The sequence below is a fragment of the Neltuma alba genome, unplaced genomic scaffold (assembly GCF_004799145.2).
Source record: "Neltuma alba isolate B1F8T4 unplaced genomic scaffold, ASM479914v2 tig00011422_pilon, whole genome shotgun sequence".
Lineage (NCBI taxonomy): Eukaryota > Viridiplantae > Streptophyta > Magnoliopsida > Fabales > Fabaceae > Neltuma > Neltuma alba.
In genome coordinates this window covers 120,839-137,205 of record NW_021636106.1, presented here as the reverse complement: position 1 = coordinate 137,205, position 16,367 = coordinate 120,839, and the positions used below count along the sequence as shown (strand labels likewise).

At 38.1% G+C, this 16,367-nt stretch overlaps 2 protein-coding genes across 2 annotated transcripts; one reads left to right on the top strand and one right to left on the bottom strand.

Moving 5' to 3' along the window:
* The first annotated feature begins 6,039 nt into the window (after positions 1–6,039).
* Positions 6,040–8,939, top strand: LOC114713332 (exocyst complex component EXO70E2). Its single transcript, XM_028897955.1, has one exon. The coding sequence runs from the start codon at positions 6,788–6,790 to the stop codon at positions 8,723–8,725; it is 1,938 nt and encodes a 645-aa protein (XP_028753788.1). The 5' UTR covers positions 6,040–6,787; the 3' UTR covers positions 8,726–8,939.
* A 5,658-nt stretch (positions 8,940–14,597) lies between these two features.
* LOC114713334 (presenilin-like protein At2g29900) lies at positions 14,598–16,173 on the bottom strand. Its single transcript, XM_028897957.1, has one exon. The coding sequence runs from the start codon at positions 16,060–16,062 to the stop codon at positions 14,686–14,688; it is 1,377 nt and encodes a 458-aa protein (XP_028753790.1). The 5' UTR covers positions 16,063–16,173; the 3' UTR covers positions 14,598–14,685.
* Positions 16,174–16,367: the final 194 nt, after the last annotated feature.

Here is a 16,367-nt window from a genome sequence, read left to right as displayed (position 1 = left end):
TTTAAATGGCATAAAATTAAAAAAGTTGAGTTATTTGCAGCTCTATAAATGATGTTACTTGCTATTAATACCAATTTCAACTGAAGTTTTTTTTGCTATAAACCAACTTCAACTGAAGTTGATAATACGTACAGCATGACTGAAGCAATCTGGCCCACCTTAAACTATGCGCAGCACACAACCCCCACATTAGTTTATGAGTACTGTATATGTGCGTGTCCAGGATTAACACTGAGAAAACTCTACAAACCAAATATTATACAGTGTTGATTGGAGGAAACCAATAAATGATTCCCCAACCAAGGTGTACAGAATGAGCATGCCACAAAAGAAATAACAAATTGAAAAAATGGGTCGTAACTGACTAGTCTAACTAGAGATATTATCACGTATTGCAGAGAGCAATCATGCATATAATTAATAAATTAATAAATAAACTAGCCTGTACGTTAATAAGATTATTGCATGGCATGCTTATAATGAAGCAACGGTTCTGGCAATTTATGCTAAGAGGCTTCTGGGAGCTGATGATAACCCAGCGACACCACACGTATCATTATTTAATGCAGCAAGTGAAGCAACAAAACCATTTGAAAGGAGCATTTGAAGATTGCTTTGATGCTTGAGATGATGCTTTTGAATTTGATGATTCTTTTGGGGTTCCTGTTTCTGCCGGCGTCTTCTGCTTTGGCTTCTCTTGTACCCCTTTTGGAGAACGCTGGCTCTTTTCTCCTTCTGGCCGTCTGCAAATCGCAAACACATACACAAACATGTTTCAGTTCCAAAGAGAAATTTATGATTCCAAAATGTAATATATTGAACTGGAAAATTGCAGGGAATGCGATAGGATTTACGAGAAACTCACGAGTTAAAGGCAAAAGACTTGGTGCTGCAATCTGAATGGCGAGAAAGTTCGTGAATATTATTAGTATTATTATTATTATGATGAGACTCATCGGCACGAGACGCCACAGAAACAGATAACAAATCGTAATCTTCTGAGTTTTCCATTATAACTTGTCTCATTGTCTCTGCAGCTTTTGCTTCAATCATTGGATCGTAATCTTCATGGAACCTCCCTACACTCTCGCTCATATCGCTGAACTTGTTTGCTTGGCTTTGATCACCTGTGCTTGTAACGTTCGGTTTGTTCGTTTGGCTCTGATCACTTTTGCCTGCGTCGTTTAAATTGTTCACTTGGCTTTGATTACTTGTGCTTGGATCGTTCGGTTTGTTATCTTGGCTCTGATTATTCGTGTTCCCACCATTGTTGTGGTCGCTAGTTAATGGAGGCAGAGGACCTGACATCTCGCTGTTCAACCAATTCAACTCTTTCGAGAAACTCATATTCCCCATGTGGATGCTGAACAGTGATTCGTTCGACGCAACGCTCCATTCTGGTGTGCCTGTGTTTGTTCTATCGAATACATGGGAAGGAATCCTGTACGCCGACGGTGTGTCGGGTTCCTCTGCTCGTTCCATTACCTGCACCGGAGGATTTTGTATTGCTGGTCCGGGATCTGGCATTGAGCTGACTGGGAAATCATCGTCGCTGCCGTCTGAATGTGCTCGAGAGACCGACGTCGATTTAGGGTTTGGAACATCAATTTTGGGTGGCGGCGGCAGCGGCGGCGACGGCGTCAGCGGCAGCGGTGGTGGTGAAGACGAAGAAGGATCTGGACTTTGATGATTTGTGGGGGAGGAAGATTGGGTTTCAGGCCTAATGGAGGGATTACCTGAACGATTGACGTTGATTGTTTCAGAATCTGAAAGTTCTTGACGGTTAGCAATTGCACGTTCATTGTTCGTTGCACTACTCGGTGTTTCCAATGAATTTTGCGGTGACGGTGGCTTATTTCCCGAGTTCTTCACGGTGCTTTCATCTGGTTGCTCCATTACTGGAAATGCTTTCTGCAGATCGAGCTGGCAATGGTTTGGTTGAAGAATGTTCTAGGTGATTGCATTCTTTGGAACTGAAAGGGATCTTTTGTCGCCAACTTTGACAATGCAGAGAATGAAGATGATCATGAAAATCTGTTGCAGCACCAGTTCTTCGATCGCCACTGGATCCATCGCCATAAACAGGTTCCATTAGCAAAAACCTCAGGTGATTCTCTATTTTGTGCCATGTTCAGAGCTAAAATATCATATCTCAATGCACAGACCCAAACAAGAACACGCGGATTTGCTTTGTTTCTTTGTAAGATTTATTACTTGTCCGTACAAGAATTGAGAACAATTTTTTTTAGCCGTGTGAAGTCAGAACCCATATAAAGTAAATGCAAATTTATCACTTCGCCATAATTAATGCAAATGCACATTTTACAGTTGACCACCAAACAAATTTACACGAGCACGTGTCAAGGAATACCAAAAATAGTTCTGGTCTCAAATTATTGGTATAACTGGAAAAAAATCACTAAGTTTAGAGAATATGTGTAAAGTTTGTGCATTTTTGAGACTTCAACTATCTCGGTTCCATTCTGCCCAAAGAAACTTGACGTACGAGCCTTGCACAAATGTAGCTATTTATTGACGATTTTTCGTACCAGATAACATGGAAGATATCCAGATTCCAGATTCTTAAAGAGACAGCCTCAGAAAAAAGATTCGATTTGAGTGAGTGAATTGAGGAAAATGGAAACTTACGTGGGAAAACCAATGAGCCAAAGAAGAAGAAGAATACAGAGACTGCCGACTGGACCCCTAAATCAGTTAAATTTGTGATGACCGGGAAATCAGCAGCCCCCCATGCCTCCAGACAATAGAGAATAAGAAAGGAATGAAGAAATAGGTAGGAAAAAAAACAGGAGAAGAAGGCGACGAAGTGAAGAGAGAGAGGGATTTTGGGGTGAAGAGATGGTATAAGAAATGCTTCAGATAAAAGAGATGGCGTGCCATAAATTTAGGCGTCTTATTCTGGCATAATTTCGTCTGTTTAAATTGCGCCTTCTTATTTTATCTTTGCTTGCTATATAGTTTCATTGAATGGGCGATTCAGAGCTTTATTCCCATTATGCCAGTTGCCTTAGAATCTTAGAAGATTGCTCCACGCAAAATACTCAAGGATTAGAAGATTTCCATCTAAAAATTACCTTAAAGTTTCCGATTTCCTTGGCTGAATAAGGAAAATATTTAAATTTTTCTATAAATCTTTTCAATTGTGGAGGGTTGCATTCTTATCAAAATAATCATTGATATGAAAATAACATGATGCTAGTATTTTTTTTTGAGTCAAACATAATACTACCTCCAGTCTTTAATATAAAATCTTATTTGACTTTTATTTTAATCCTAAATATAAAACCTTCAATCCATTTTGTTTCTCATATTTACATATTTTTTCAAGATAGTCCCCCTAATAATAGTAGTTATAACCAATACACTTAATTAGTAAGGATATTTTAGGAAAGACAGCACATATTTATTACAAATAACTAACTTAATTTCTTTTCTTAGTCTCCTCAAATTAGTCAATTAACTCTTATAATTAGGACCAGAGATAGTATTAGTATTTTTTTCCTTCAGTCCTTGGCAGTTCTCCCGCTGGGCTACTTTGGCAACCAAGAACTTGGAAGAGGCGTGCATCACCAAGAAACCTCTCGTAGTTTTTTTTCTCTTTTTGGTGGTTAAAGAGCAGATTAGAATTTTTTTTTTAATGTGAAAATTTAAAACAGTAACAGTTTTGTCTCAGCCTGAGATTACGACTCTTTCCTCATATTTACAAAACCTTTATTTTACTGGGCTATGAGACTATTGAGGAAGAATATGTCAAATTATGCTAAATGCACCACGACATTTTCCTTTTTGTTGAACATAGGTATCCTCCTTCGCATATGATCATGTTCAAGACACAATGAAATTAAAAAATATGACCACCTCTTCTAATAAAAATTTAAATATTAATTCCCCGTGTTTGTAACTTGTGAGGACCGGCTCATTTCATTAAATTTAAGCCTCTGTTGGGGTACCATATTGGTTTGTCTAGGGATGTCAAAATGGATCTGTTACCCCTTTTTTATGTACTTGTGTAGTGTTTTTCCCCCCTCGTTTTTTTTCTTCCATGGTTTGTTATTGTGAATATGATATGAAGTCATCTCACCGGCGGAAAAAAATTCGCATGACTTACAACTGCACCTAAAAAACAAATAGGAAAATAAGTCAACAGAAAATGATGCATAATTTTAAGGTATTGACTGAATTATTGCTGAAATTTTAAAGGAATATGAATAATAAAATGCTCAATATTCTCATAAGTCACACGAGTTATACTTTTTCTTTTCATTTTTCCACACAACACACAAAAGAAAATAATAATTAACTTGCAACTTTTTTCAAAAATCATGGTCATTAATAATGATCACTGAGTTTTTTTGGGGCCCCATTTCCTCCCACGTCCATTCATTAGGAATAGATAAGTATGATCGCAAATCCGTTGATAATCTCACGCTTAACATCAAATTCAAAGTAAACATTTTGATTGTCTTGATGGGCAAGTTACATGTTTTCCAAGCAGACAGCTAATAGTCCTGATTTGCAAAGTCAAGATTTTTTTTTTTGCATGACCTTTGAAAATTGGAAATTTCTTCCTAACTAACCCAGCCAATCAGCTTCATACGCGCCACTCCTGTCATTCCAATTGCCCTCAACGACCCAATTGGTACCGAAAGTTTTATCCTTGATTAAGTGTAAAATAGTACTACATCCGATCCTTAATATAAGAGCCTATTTGACTTTTATTTTAGTCCTAAATATAAGACCTCAATCAATCTTATCTCTCATATTTATACATTTTTTTCAAGGTAGTCTTTCTAATAATTGTAGTTCTAGCCAATATAGTTGATTAGTAAGAATATTTTAGGAAAGACAACGCCTATTTATTACAAATAACTAACTTAACTTCTTTCCTTAATCTCCTCAAATTAGTCAACTGGGTTTTATAATTAGGACCGGAGGTAGTAACACTCTTTTCCCCACCTTTGAAACCCAACTAAAGCTTGGACTTGTTCACTTTATTTTCATCACTTTCTCCATTTCCCATAGGCGTCAATAATTATTTTCAGATGTACATTTCAGACTTTCACCACTGAAATTTATTTACTGGTCATGCATTCAGTTATTATAATTTAAAGAACACTCGAATTATTAATTATTGAATTCATAAACAATTTTTGTCACCACCCAAACCCAATTACACGTTCCTTGAGTTCTATAATATAATATGGCACAAAAGCTTCTATACATTTGAAAAGAGGTATTATTGTGGCATAGCACTAGCCCACGCCTCCCTTTGAAAAACGTATATTTGGTTACTTGAATATCTTAAGGTAAGTTGCAAACTTGCATCTCTTGTTAAGTTTATATATTAATCAAATTATATTTTCTTTCAGATTAGAAGTATCCTTCACTAACATTAAAACTAGTGTATTTTGCAGGCCAGTATTATGAAAACTCTTCTATTGGTTCATTTTAATTAAGATTCTTCTGCACATAGCCATACTCACACCAGCTAGTTAGTAATTGCGCCACTTTGTTTTTCGTTTTGATTTTTACTTTTTAGGCACTATAAAAAATATAGAGAAAACGGTGGAAAAAAACCATTGAAATAGAAAAATTGCATACAAAGATGAGTTTGTAAAATTGTTGTTAAAACCCTACTGATATCATTGTAGGTCCTTATTTACAGTTTTTTTATTTTGATGATTTTTTTTTTATCATTTTTCCAAAAATATATTCGTATACAAAAAAAAAAAATATTGGGCTCTTTACAAACGAGACAAATTTTGGGTGTAGGAATACGGAGATCAGTATTTTATCGGAGCTACGACTGCTGCCCAATTTCTCGCAAGATTCAATGGTTATTTTTTATTGGCTAGTCAAATGCCGGTACGAGTCAAAAGTCAAAGCATTGTTAAAGGTGTAATGAAAGTGCTTTTGAGGGAGGAAAAAGCTCCGCCTGCACAATTCTATAGCTCCTTGAAGCTCCACTTTTTAGACGTCCCTTCCATATTCTTAGCTGCATAATCCCATTTTCTCTCTTGACCTCTTTGCCTCCACAAAATTTTCCCACACTTTCTCAGTTTCTCGTAGCAATAGCCAGCTTCTGCATCGGGATAACTTCTTGTGCCACTGTCTCAAATTTAAGTTTGGTCGGGGCACCGAACTCCTCCGGGTTTGTCGTTAATTTTCATCCATTTCTAGAATTTAGACTTGTGTGTGCGTCCTCTCCAGACTCCAGTGACTTGTGTGTGCGTCCTCTCCAGACTCCAGTGTCAGGAATTTCCTTGTTCAAGCTTCCCAGGAAGTTGGTGGGAGAGTCAATGGGCGGAGAGTTATCTTTTCTTTGCTGCGACTTTGATTGTGGGTTGAGTTTTGAGTTTATATTTTCTGGGAAGTGGGCCTGATTGTTATTAGTATCTGATTACTAAATGGGAATGAGGGCCAAACGGTCACACGACAAAAGTAGAAAGAAAGTTCTGATATTGTTCTTCCATACATGTTGTTCCTGATCCTTTTTAGATCGGGAAGCTTCACATTTTAAATCCATAGGGATGATGAAATAAACTTTCTTTTGTTCTGGTTTCTTTTCAATTTTCTCGTGTGAAAGATTCTATACCATTTTCGGTTCTGTATTGGACCTCCAAATGCTTCTCTGAGATCATCGGGTTTAGATTGTTAAAGAAGCATTTCAGAAATCAGATCCTATTCATCTGCAGAGGGTGCTCTCGGTTTTCAATTTCTTTCTCTCTTTCTTTGTTTTCCCGCTTTCTTTCCCATCCTCACCATAATGGAGGAACATGAATCTAGCATCTCTACCTATGAAGGAGAGCAACATGTGGTAGCTGCGGCTCAGCACATTTTAAAGGCATTAGCAGCAAGCAAGAACGTCAATGATGGTCTAAGAAAATCTCTCTTGGATCTTGAGAATCATTTGTCTTCAATGCCTACCAGGCTCGCTGACAGAAATGGAAAAGGTATCTGGGAATTAGAGAGGCGTCTTAAATGTGCTGAGGACAAGGTAATGAGTTGGGAGGCAAATAATTTGATGATATGGGATTCTGGCCCTGGGGAATCTTCCGAGTATTTAAATGCTGTTGGTGAAATCCAATCTGTGACTCAAAGTTTGCAGACCCTCTCTGTGAATGAAAAGGGGAAGCAGAAGGAACTTGTTCAGCGAGCTGATGGAGTGCTGCAAATTGCTATGTCGAGGCTTGAGGAAGAGTTGGTCCACATTCTTGTTCAGCACAAGCAATTTTTTGAGCCTGAATACATGTCTTTTCATTCTAATAGAGTTGATATGGTGTTTGATGAATCGTTTGGTTCAGCTGAGGATGAACCAGTTGAGGAAGTATCCCAGAGTGATGGTGATTTTAGCCAACCTGAGGCTTGCACTCTAGATTTGGTGCGTCCTGATGTAATTCTGGATCTCAAATGCATCGCAGACGTCATGTTTGCCTCAAAATACCATCAGGAATTCTGCCAGGCTTTCATCACTTCCAGGAGGCATGCCTTGGATGAGTACTTTGTTATTCTTGGAATGGAAAAGTTGAGCATTGAGCATGTGCTGAGAATGGATTGGAGTTGCTTGAACTCTGAGATGAAGAAATGGATTCGGGTTATGAAGATCATCGTCAAGGTATATCTTGCTAGCGAAAAACGTTTGTGTAAACAGATTCTGGGACAATTTGGATCTGTTTATGAGTCTTGCTTTTGTGAAATATCAAGGAATTTTATGCTGCCCCTTTTGAATTTTGCTGAGGCTATTGCAGTGGGAACCCATACCCCAGAGAGATTGTTCCGCTTACTTGATATGTACGAGGTTCTGGAGGATCTTGCTTTAGTTGTAAATATCTTGTTCTTTGAAGAAGCTGGTTGTTTCCTTAGGAACGAGTTTCAGAAGCTGGTAAGGAGCTTTGGTCACACTGTAAGGTCAACATTTCTGGCATTCGAAAGTACTATTGCAACTTATCCATCAACAAAGAAGTTCCCTGGAGGGGGAATCCACCATCTCACCAAGTACGTCATGAATTACATCAAGACAATCACTGGATATGAGGGCACCCTTGGTCCGCTTCTTGCGGATGTAAGTGCAGAAGCTCCACCAGATACTGAACATGATAGCACGACAGCCCTTGCAACTTGTCCAATGGCTTGCCACTTCAGGTCAATAACAACCGCATTAGAATCCAACCTGAGGAACAAGTCCAAGTTATACAAAGACGTGTCCTTACAACATATTTTCATGATGAATAACATTCATTACATGGTCCAAAAGGTTAAGAGCTCTGAACTAAGCCAATTCTTTGGGGATGAATGGCTTCGCCGAAACACAGGGAAGTTTCGGCATGAAGCTATAAGCTATGAGAGGGCCATTTGGAGTTCAGTCCTCTCTATGCTAAAGGAGGACAGTAAGGACAGTAGGCAACATTGCGCTTTGAGTTTAAAGGCAACCTTGAAGAGAAGATGCACAGATTTCAATACTGCCTTTGAGGAAGTGTATATAACCCAGACAGGATGGTTTATCCCAGATCCTCAACTTCGGGAAGAGCTACAGATTTCAATTTCTCAGAAACTGATTCATGCTTACAGGACTTTCATTGGGAGGATCTCATCCAGCATCAGTGAGAAATGGATCAAGTACACAGTAGGTGATCTGGAAGGGTTGATTTTGGATCTTTTTCAAGGTTCTTCAAAATCTTTGTCAAACCGTCATCGCCGAAAGTGAAGGGTTTGAGTTTTAACCATGGCAGCTCAAAGATTACTTGTCAGGCTTTCATTCTAGATGTAATCTTATAAAATTTGCTTGTCATTAGCAAATGGCTAGTTTAGCATTATTAAGTCCTGATCTGATCATCACTCGAATGAAATGGCTTTTTGCACTGTCTGTAAATTTGTATGAAATTGGCAGATTTGTTTTGTCAACACCATTTGCTTTTGCACTCCTATTCTTTCTAACAGGATAAAAATTTCAGAGTAGGGAAGGTTGGTACAGATGATCAGACATAATAAATATGGGATTTATCTGATCTCTCAAGTCTTAAACGCTCCTTATATGTGGCAAAAGTGATAATAAGCTCTGAATCTCTCGTGAATTAACATGTTTCATGTCTAACAGTAAGGAATAATCCAAATAACCACAACGATGACTGATTCTAATTGCTTTATGCCATCTATTGTTTTTATATGGATGCAAGTTTTCTTATTTTAGTTTCTTCATCCAAAGAGAGAAGTACGTTGGCCCTTTTCATTATTATTATTATTTTAAAAGAAGCCTCATCCCTGTACTTCTGAGTCTGGCTGAACAGTTGCAGAGGCAAGTAAAAGCTGCCTGTCCTTTTACAAATAATTGTGAACTTGAAGAGGCCAGATTCTGCGGGTCTTTAGGAAACATCGATTCATTGAATGTACAACAATTGGCTCAGGAAAGACCACATACTTTTCAGAATCAACTGAGGGGTAAACTTTATCTTCATTTCTAGCATTCAAGCACAAAAAGAAAAAGACCACCAAGAAAAGTTCATTGTGTTCGTATAGTACATGTGAAATGTATGTAACTAATCACATGTATAGCAGACGAGAAAGAGAGATGCTTCTTATTTACACGTACCAAGCGACGAAGTTTCCACAATCATAACTGCATGGTGCAAGGTAGAACTTTTCAAGATCTGGACAATTCTTCTGGTGGGACTTTCTTGTTTTAATTTTGAGTGCGAGATAGTGCTTGGTTAGTGTTCTCTGAGGTCACTGGAAAGTGGGAAGTTAATTCTGCTGTTATTGTTTTATGCAGGTTTTATTTGACACTGACGCATTTAATGTTTGAAATGAACTAGACCTTCTCTTTAATATCAGACTAGTCCCGTTTTTTTTGACCAGCTATCAGACTACTCCTTGGATTAAACTTTGTCGCTCACATTTCTCATTCCACATGGTTGGTTCCTAATCGTCTTTCTCGTGTCTCCCTGTTATACTGAGAATTTCTTATACTTTTTTCTGTTCAAGTGGAATTTTAGAATTCTACGCTCTTCTTTTACATTGTCTTTTTGCACGGACTCGAGGGTCTGGCATCACTTCAGAACTAAGAAATCACTATTTCTACATGGAACAGGCCAGTCGTGCAAAGCTAAAGAAGAACATTTAGTCTAAGTTTTAATTTTAAGTTCAGGTTGCTTCTCTGACTTATTCGTGTAGAAGAAAACCATGCGGTCCAGAAAGTTATTTCGGGTCTGACCTGCACATGACATTTGAGTTTCTTGGAGGCCAAGAATTGTCAACAACACGGGAGACTGAAAGGAGCCACTTGATGAGACGTCGAATTGATGGCATCTTTTGATTTCACCTACATCCTGCATGTGTTATTTAATGCAATATGATATGACTATGTGCTCAGTCTGATTTGTGAATTCAACTTTAATTCCATAGATGCTGTGCTTATAACACAACGCGAGGAGAATTCCCCCCTCAACGGGGAATATCTCCAGACGGGAGGCACGGGTTGGTGAGCTCAATCAAGGATAGTTCTTTTAAGATGTTCTTTACAATTACGTTCATGCGGATTCGATCCCATGGCCGTAGCCTTTTAACTATAAGTAAGATTCGAATTTTGACGGAGGAAATATCTACATTTGTTAACTTAAAAAAGAAATCAAATTTTGATAATTTTGTAGAAGCTCTTTTACTCTTAGGGTCCGTTTTCCATGGGGGAAATGAAAGGAAGGGAAGGGAAATTTTGAGGTGCTTGGTTTAAAAAATTAAAGACGCAGAGTTAAAAGTTTTTAATTAATTTTTATTTTACATATTTTCTTTATTAAAATTTTATAACCTCATATCTCTAACTTTTAAGATTTTCCCTCCCCTCTCCTCCCTGGCTCCATTTTCCTCATATGAGACAGGGTGTAAAAACTGAAAAATATGTACAAACTTTCAAGATATGCACAAAATACATATACTTTTAATTACTTTAAATTTTAAAAACTATATTTCCACAGTAATCAGCTGGGTATTTAATACTTGTTATACTATATATGTGTACATTTTCAAAATATGGAGCAAAACGGCGAAGTTCGAAAAATCAAACATTCAGAATGCAATATACGGGGAAATAAAAGGCTAGGATATCTCGTGAGCAGCCCGAGAATCGTAAAATACTTTATCGTGATTAGTTGGTGATTTTTTTGGTCCAGGGGCTTGAATCGTTCACGTGGGCGTATGGTAAATGGTAAGAATGTTGTTATGGTTGATGCCGGGTCCTCCCGGATGTGAACTCTACCAGAGAACGTGAAAGAAACAACAAACCAAGAAGCTGAGTTGTTATGGATTTTCCCTTCCTATTCATCATAAAAAGGTCGCGGCTCGCGATTCATCTGGAAGAAGCCTCTCAATTTTCAAATCCCCTTGGCTGTATTTTGTTTTAGAGCTTGCTTAAATTGGATTGCTAATTCTCCTTTTTTTTTTAAAAAAAAATTATGCATTAAAAAAGTTTTCTTCCGCCTCTGGGAGCGCATCCTCATTCTGAAGATGTCATTCATCAAGATATTACTTTCGGTCCTAATTATAAGAGCCAGTTAACTAATTTGAGCAGATTAAGGAAGTAAGTTGAGTTAGTTATTTGTCCTAAATAGGTGTTGTCTTTTCTAAAATATCCTTGCTAATCAAATGTATTGACCAGAACTATAATTATTAAAAGGACTATCTTGAAAAAAATTGAGTAAATATGAGAAACAAAGTGGATTGGAATCTTATATTTATGACCAAAATAAAAGTCAAACATGATCTTATATTAAGGACCGGAGGTAGTATTAGGTTTTCCCTTCAGTTCCCCTCCCCTTGTTAGGTATTAAGGTCTCTCCTGTTGTTGATCCTAGTTTGCTTTAGGGCTGGTAAAACGGGCCAACCCACGGGTTGCAGGTTGGCTTGTGGCGGGTTGTGGATTATTTGGGTCGGGTTCAAAAGGCCCGTTTTCTGGCGGGTTGGTATTCTACTAACCCTAACCCGCCAACCCGCCAGATTTTTTTTTAAATTTCTTATAAATAATAAAAAATTTAAAAAAATCAGAAATGATTTAAAGTATTCTAAGCATTCACACAAAATTATAACACATTAAAACACAAAATGTACAATTGTTCAAAGTTCAAACTCCAAACATGATAAAACACAAGTTCAAATATAAATTTTTTCCACCTTTCCAGCCCATTTCCTAATATTTTAATATATATAAAAATTAAAAAAAAAAATTGGCGGGTTGGCGGGTTGCGGGCTGACCCATGGCGGGCTCGGGTTGTGGCGGTGCAGACTTATATTTAGGTGGTGGTGGGTTGACCAAAGCCCAACCCTAACCCACCTCTTTTGGGGGTTCAACCCGCGAGTCCAACCCATATTACCGGCTCTAGTTTGTTTAGGTTGTTTATTAATGTATATTTTGTTTTTTTGGGGGGGGGGTTGCTGCCCTGTGGACTACAAGTCGTTTTGACCGCATCCCCTTCTTGGTTCCTTTTTCAAGGATTACCAAGTATCCTAAAGCAAACAAAATCGGCAAAACTAAACTTTGATTAAATAGAGATGACAATGATAGTTTCGCAAAGTTTCAAAACATGAGCACTTCGGGTGAGTAAGGATGACAATGATATCTTAGAAGAGACATAAAGCACCAACCCGTCTAACTTCATCTAGCTTTTTTTTTTTTTTTTTTGGGGGCGGACGTTCTATTTTCGAGTGAAAGGTAATTTCATAAAACGGTTATTTACAAGATGAGACTGTTACAAAAAGCAAAGTTTAGTTCAAGAGTACAGAATGATAAATTCTATTGGCCTTGATGGTATAGTCAGCCATTGCTAAAACTTCATTGACCGCTCGAGAAGCCAGCAGATCTTCCTGGCAGAAGATTTGGTGACTCCTTGCATTCCATAGCTTACAGCAAAGTAGACCAAAGGTTATGCACCAAGTCATGTTTGTCTTGTAAGAGTTCAGATTACTAACCAGCCAGTCGTTAAAGGGGCACCTGTAAAACTCGTGTTTGCATTCATTCGGTATGAAAAGAAACGGGGGGGGGGTGCGGGGTGGGTTTCTATTCTTCGAAGCTATAGCCTCTCCATCCATGGCTGGTAAGTCATATTATGTTATTGGAATATTCTCATGTCGTTCAAATTCAATTTCTCCATCTTCAACTCCACTCCTTAACTATGATTCTATAGCTATGAACAAGTGTAGCAGCTGTCAAAATAAAATACGAGTAGAATAAAATATCTGTGGGTATAAGCCTTTAATCCTTTGCAAGATTCAAAGCCTCCTCTAGCGCCTAGTTTTCAGTCTTGAAGGGCTTGCAAATAGGGATAGAGTATTCATGAAATGCACTAAGGAAAAGTAGCGATGGCCGTACGGAAAATTAGTACAAGCTCATTGAGGCCAAAGCTGTGTGCACGTTCATTGGGTTTCTAGTATTCAGTTAAAGTTTTCATGTATGTCTTCTATGTGATTTACACCCAAGTGACATGGCAGTAAACTGAACGATCTTTTCAACACCCTATATATAACACTATCCTGCTGGCTTCTACAAGCTAAAAGTTTTCCTTACTTTATAAAACCTACTTTCGAATTGGCCATAATCTGGCCTTCTGAATCTGGACCCATGAAAAATGAACCCTTCATCAGTCATCTTTCCAAGCCTAAGCTTCAAAATAACCCACACAAGATAATGGCAGTTGTACTCTCCACGCCTACCTTACACCATGTCATTTGTCGCATCAATGAAATCCTACTTCAAGAAGGAAAACCCTCTGCATCATAAAAATTGTATTGATATTCAAGAATAGACAGAACAAAACTTCTGAGATCATCCATATGATACCTAAATTGCCTTTAGATGAGTGCAAAATTAAGCTCCTAGGAAACTCAAACTCCAGTGGAATCAGTAAAAGAGTATTCAACACATGACCGCAATCCTCTCTTTGATGCATAATGTATTTGTATATCTATAGGCTACTCCCCCCAAAATGGGAAATTATACTAGAAAATACCACCAGAAACACGCTAATCTAACACTATGAAGTCACCTAATACGGTAAATCATTTCCAATCCCTTAGTTAAAGATGCATCTGATCATAATGTTGTGATTTAGCATCTTCTGCCACTGAATATGACGTGTTTTATTAAATGGTTTCTTGAACAATTAGCCCCCGTTGTATCTGCATTCCCTAATTATTTACTTTTCTCTGGAGAGTAAAATACTATCAAAAACCAAATGGTTTACAAAATTATTGCCATTTCAATAGAAATTCTTTAGCCGATGGGTTTCACAGACTGTTTTATATGTTATGTTTATAGGCGTCAATCGGCAAATTTCCTTGATTAGTCATATTAACGTAACTTCATAAGCTACAGAATGAAATTATTATTATTATTTTTTAAAAAAAGCTAGGTAAAACAGATCCTAAACATGCTATACTCCATATATTTTCCAATCACTTGGAAAAACTGAAAGAAAGAAAATTTGTGATGCTGACTGAACTGATTAATTGAAAGACAGAGAAAGTAAATAATATACAAGGTAAACAAGAGACACACTGCTTGAAAGCCTTCAGCCAGAGATGGGACATTAAGCACAGAATTTTAAACTAAGAATATATTCACGAAATGATGGAATTGGAATATACTTGATAGTCAACTTCCAAATTCAAGTAATATAGTTAACTTTAGAACATCAAGAGATTCAGGGAGCATTGTACCACAAATACCTCAAGCAAGAGCCTGGTCAAAAAATAAAACAACATTCCCAATGTAATTGACACTGGAAGAGCAGGGAGGGCTTTCTGATAGAGTGCCAAAAGCATCAAAGTGATTCCCAGACCAGCAACAATAGCAAGATAGCATGCATATACAGTCATAAAATCATACATTGCCGCCCTGCCAACCAAAACACTATAGAAGATGAAATCTCCCAACCCTAACTTGATTCCACCAGATGATGCTAGCCCGATTCCCTCCAGCATCGAATTTGCATTTGACACTGCTTCTGCTCTATTCAACTGGACATTCGTTCCATGGTCAATTAGAGGAGCCGAAAGCTCTGAATCAGTTTCCTGAACTTGTCCCTCTTCCGCTCTGACTAAATTTCTGTCAGAACAGATGCCATCAGAAGTATTAGAATTAAAACTTGGATTTGAGACAGCATTTTCCATAACCAAATTTGTTGCATTGTGAGTTACATCTGGATTACTACCATCCAAATTTGAATTCAAAAGAGCATTGGCATTGAGAGTGGAGTTTGATCCAACACTCAGGTTGGAATCAATTTGATTATTTGAATTCTCAATCCTCCTATCCCTCCATACCCGCCTCTGAGTCACACCAGCCCTGGGGTCTAAATTATCACAGTTTACTGGCCTAGCCTCATAAACCAGTGCTGGAATTTCTTCATCTCTCGATATTGCAAGCTCTACTAAAAGCTTTAGTGGTCCAATAGGCAATAAGACTGCTGCAAGATCATACAATGCCAAGGCAGCCAGTAGTACCCAAGTGGTCCATTCAGGTAACATAGTAAACCAGTAAGCGACCAACACTCCAATAAGAACCAAGTACCCTTGTGTAATAACAATTGCCATTTTTGACATAAAGACGGCCAACACACCAACAACAGCAAAATTGAAGGCAACTAGAGAAAATGTTATGCAATCAATTGGGACGCTAAAATGTTCAATTAAAAACATTGCAATTTCACTACCCAAGAATCCCAAAACAAGAAAAGAAGAAAAACCCATGTATAGTTTTAAGAATCTGGTGAATCTGAAATAGAAGAGAAGGACCAAAACAAATGTTACAACAGTAATAGCAACCACGAATGCCAAGGAATTCAAAACGGCGCCCACGAATTTGTCCCAGGAAGAGTCTGTGCCAGTCTCACTATATGCCATGGTGGCTATACTTGAGATTGACGATGTAGCAGAGCTGTCATTAAGAATTGAGACCAGGATTACTACCAACACCATACAGAGCGATACAGGTGCAAGGATTCTAACAATTTCTTCCCCCATAGTGTCAAGAACGCTCTGGGAGCTTCGGTTTTGGGCCATGGGAGAATTCAAAGATCGAAAAGATTCAGGCTTTCTTCGAATTACACAGGGCAGGCTAATTTATTCGCCGGTCAGTATTTCCACGATCGCAATGTCTCCGGTTTTGGTTACCTGGCAGCGACTGCTACTAACAGCTGACTAATGGATGGGCAGAACCAAGACGACATCCAGTTGATTTCCTAGACATGGGACAGGCATGTGGTAAAACGACGACGTATAATGCAAATGCTAGGGGGATTATAACAGCAGAAATATCGGTGCATTTTCACTCACATCTAACGGCTATTATTTCCCTCATATACGAT

Bases quoted from the DNA above. Each gene is read 5' to 3' on its own strand.
- LOC114713332 (XM_028897955.1), top strand. From the start codon at position 6,788: ATGGAGGAACATGAATCTAGCATCTCTACCTATGAAGGAGAGCAACAT.
- LOC114713334 (XM_028897957.1), bottom strand. From the start codon at position 16,062: ATGGCCCAAAACCGAAGCTCCCAGAGCGTTCTTGACACTATGGGGGAA.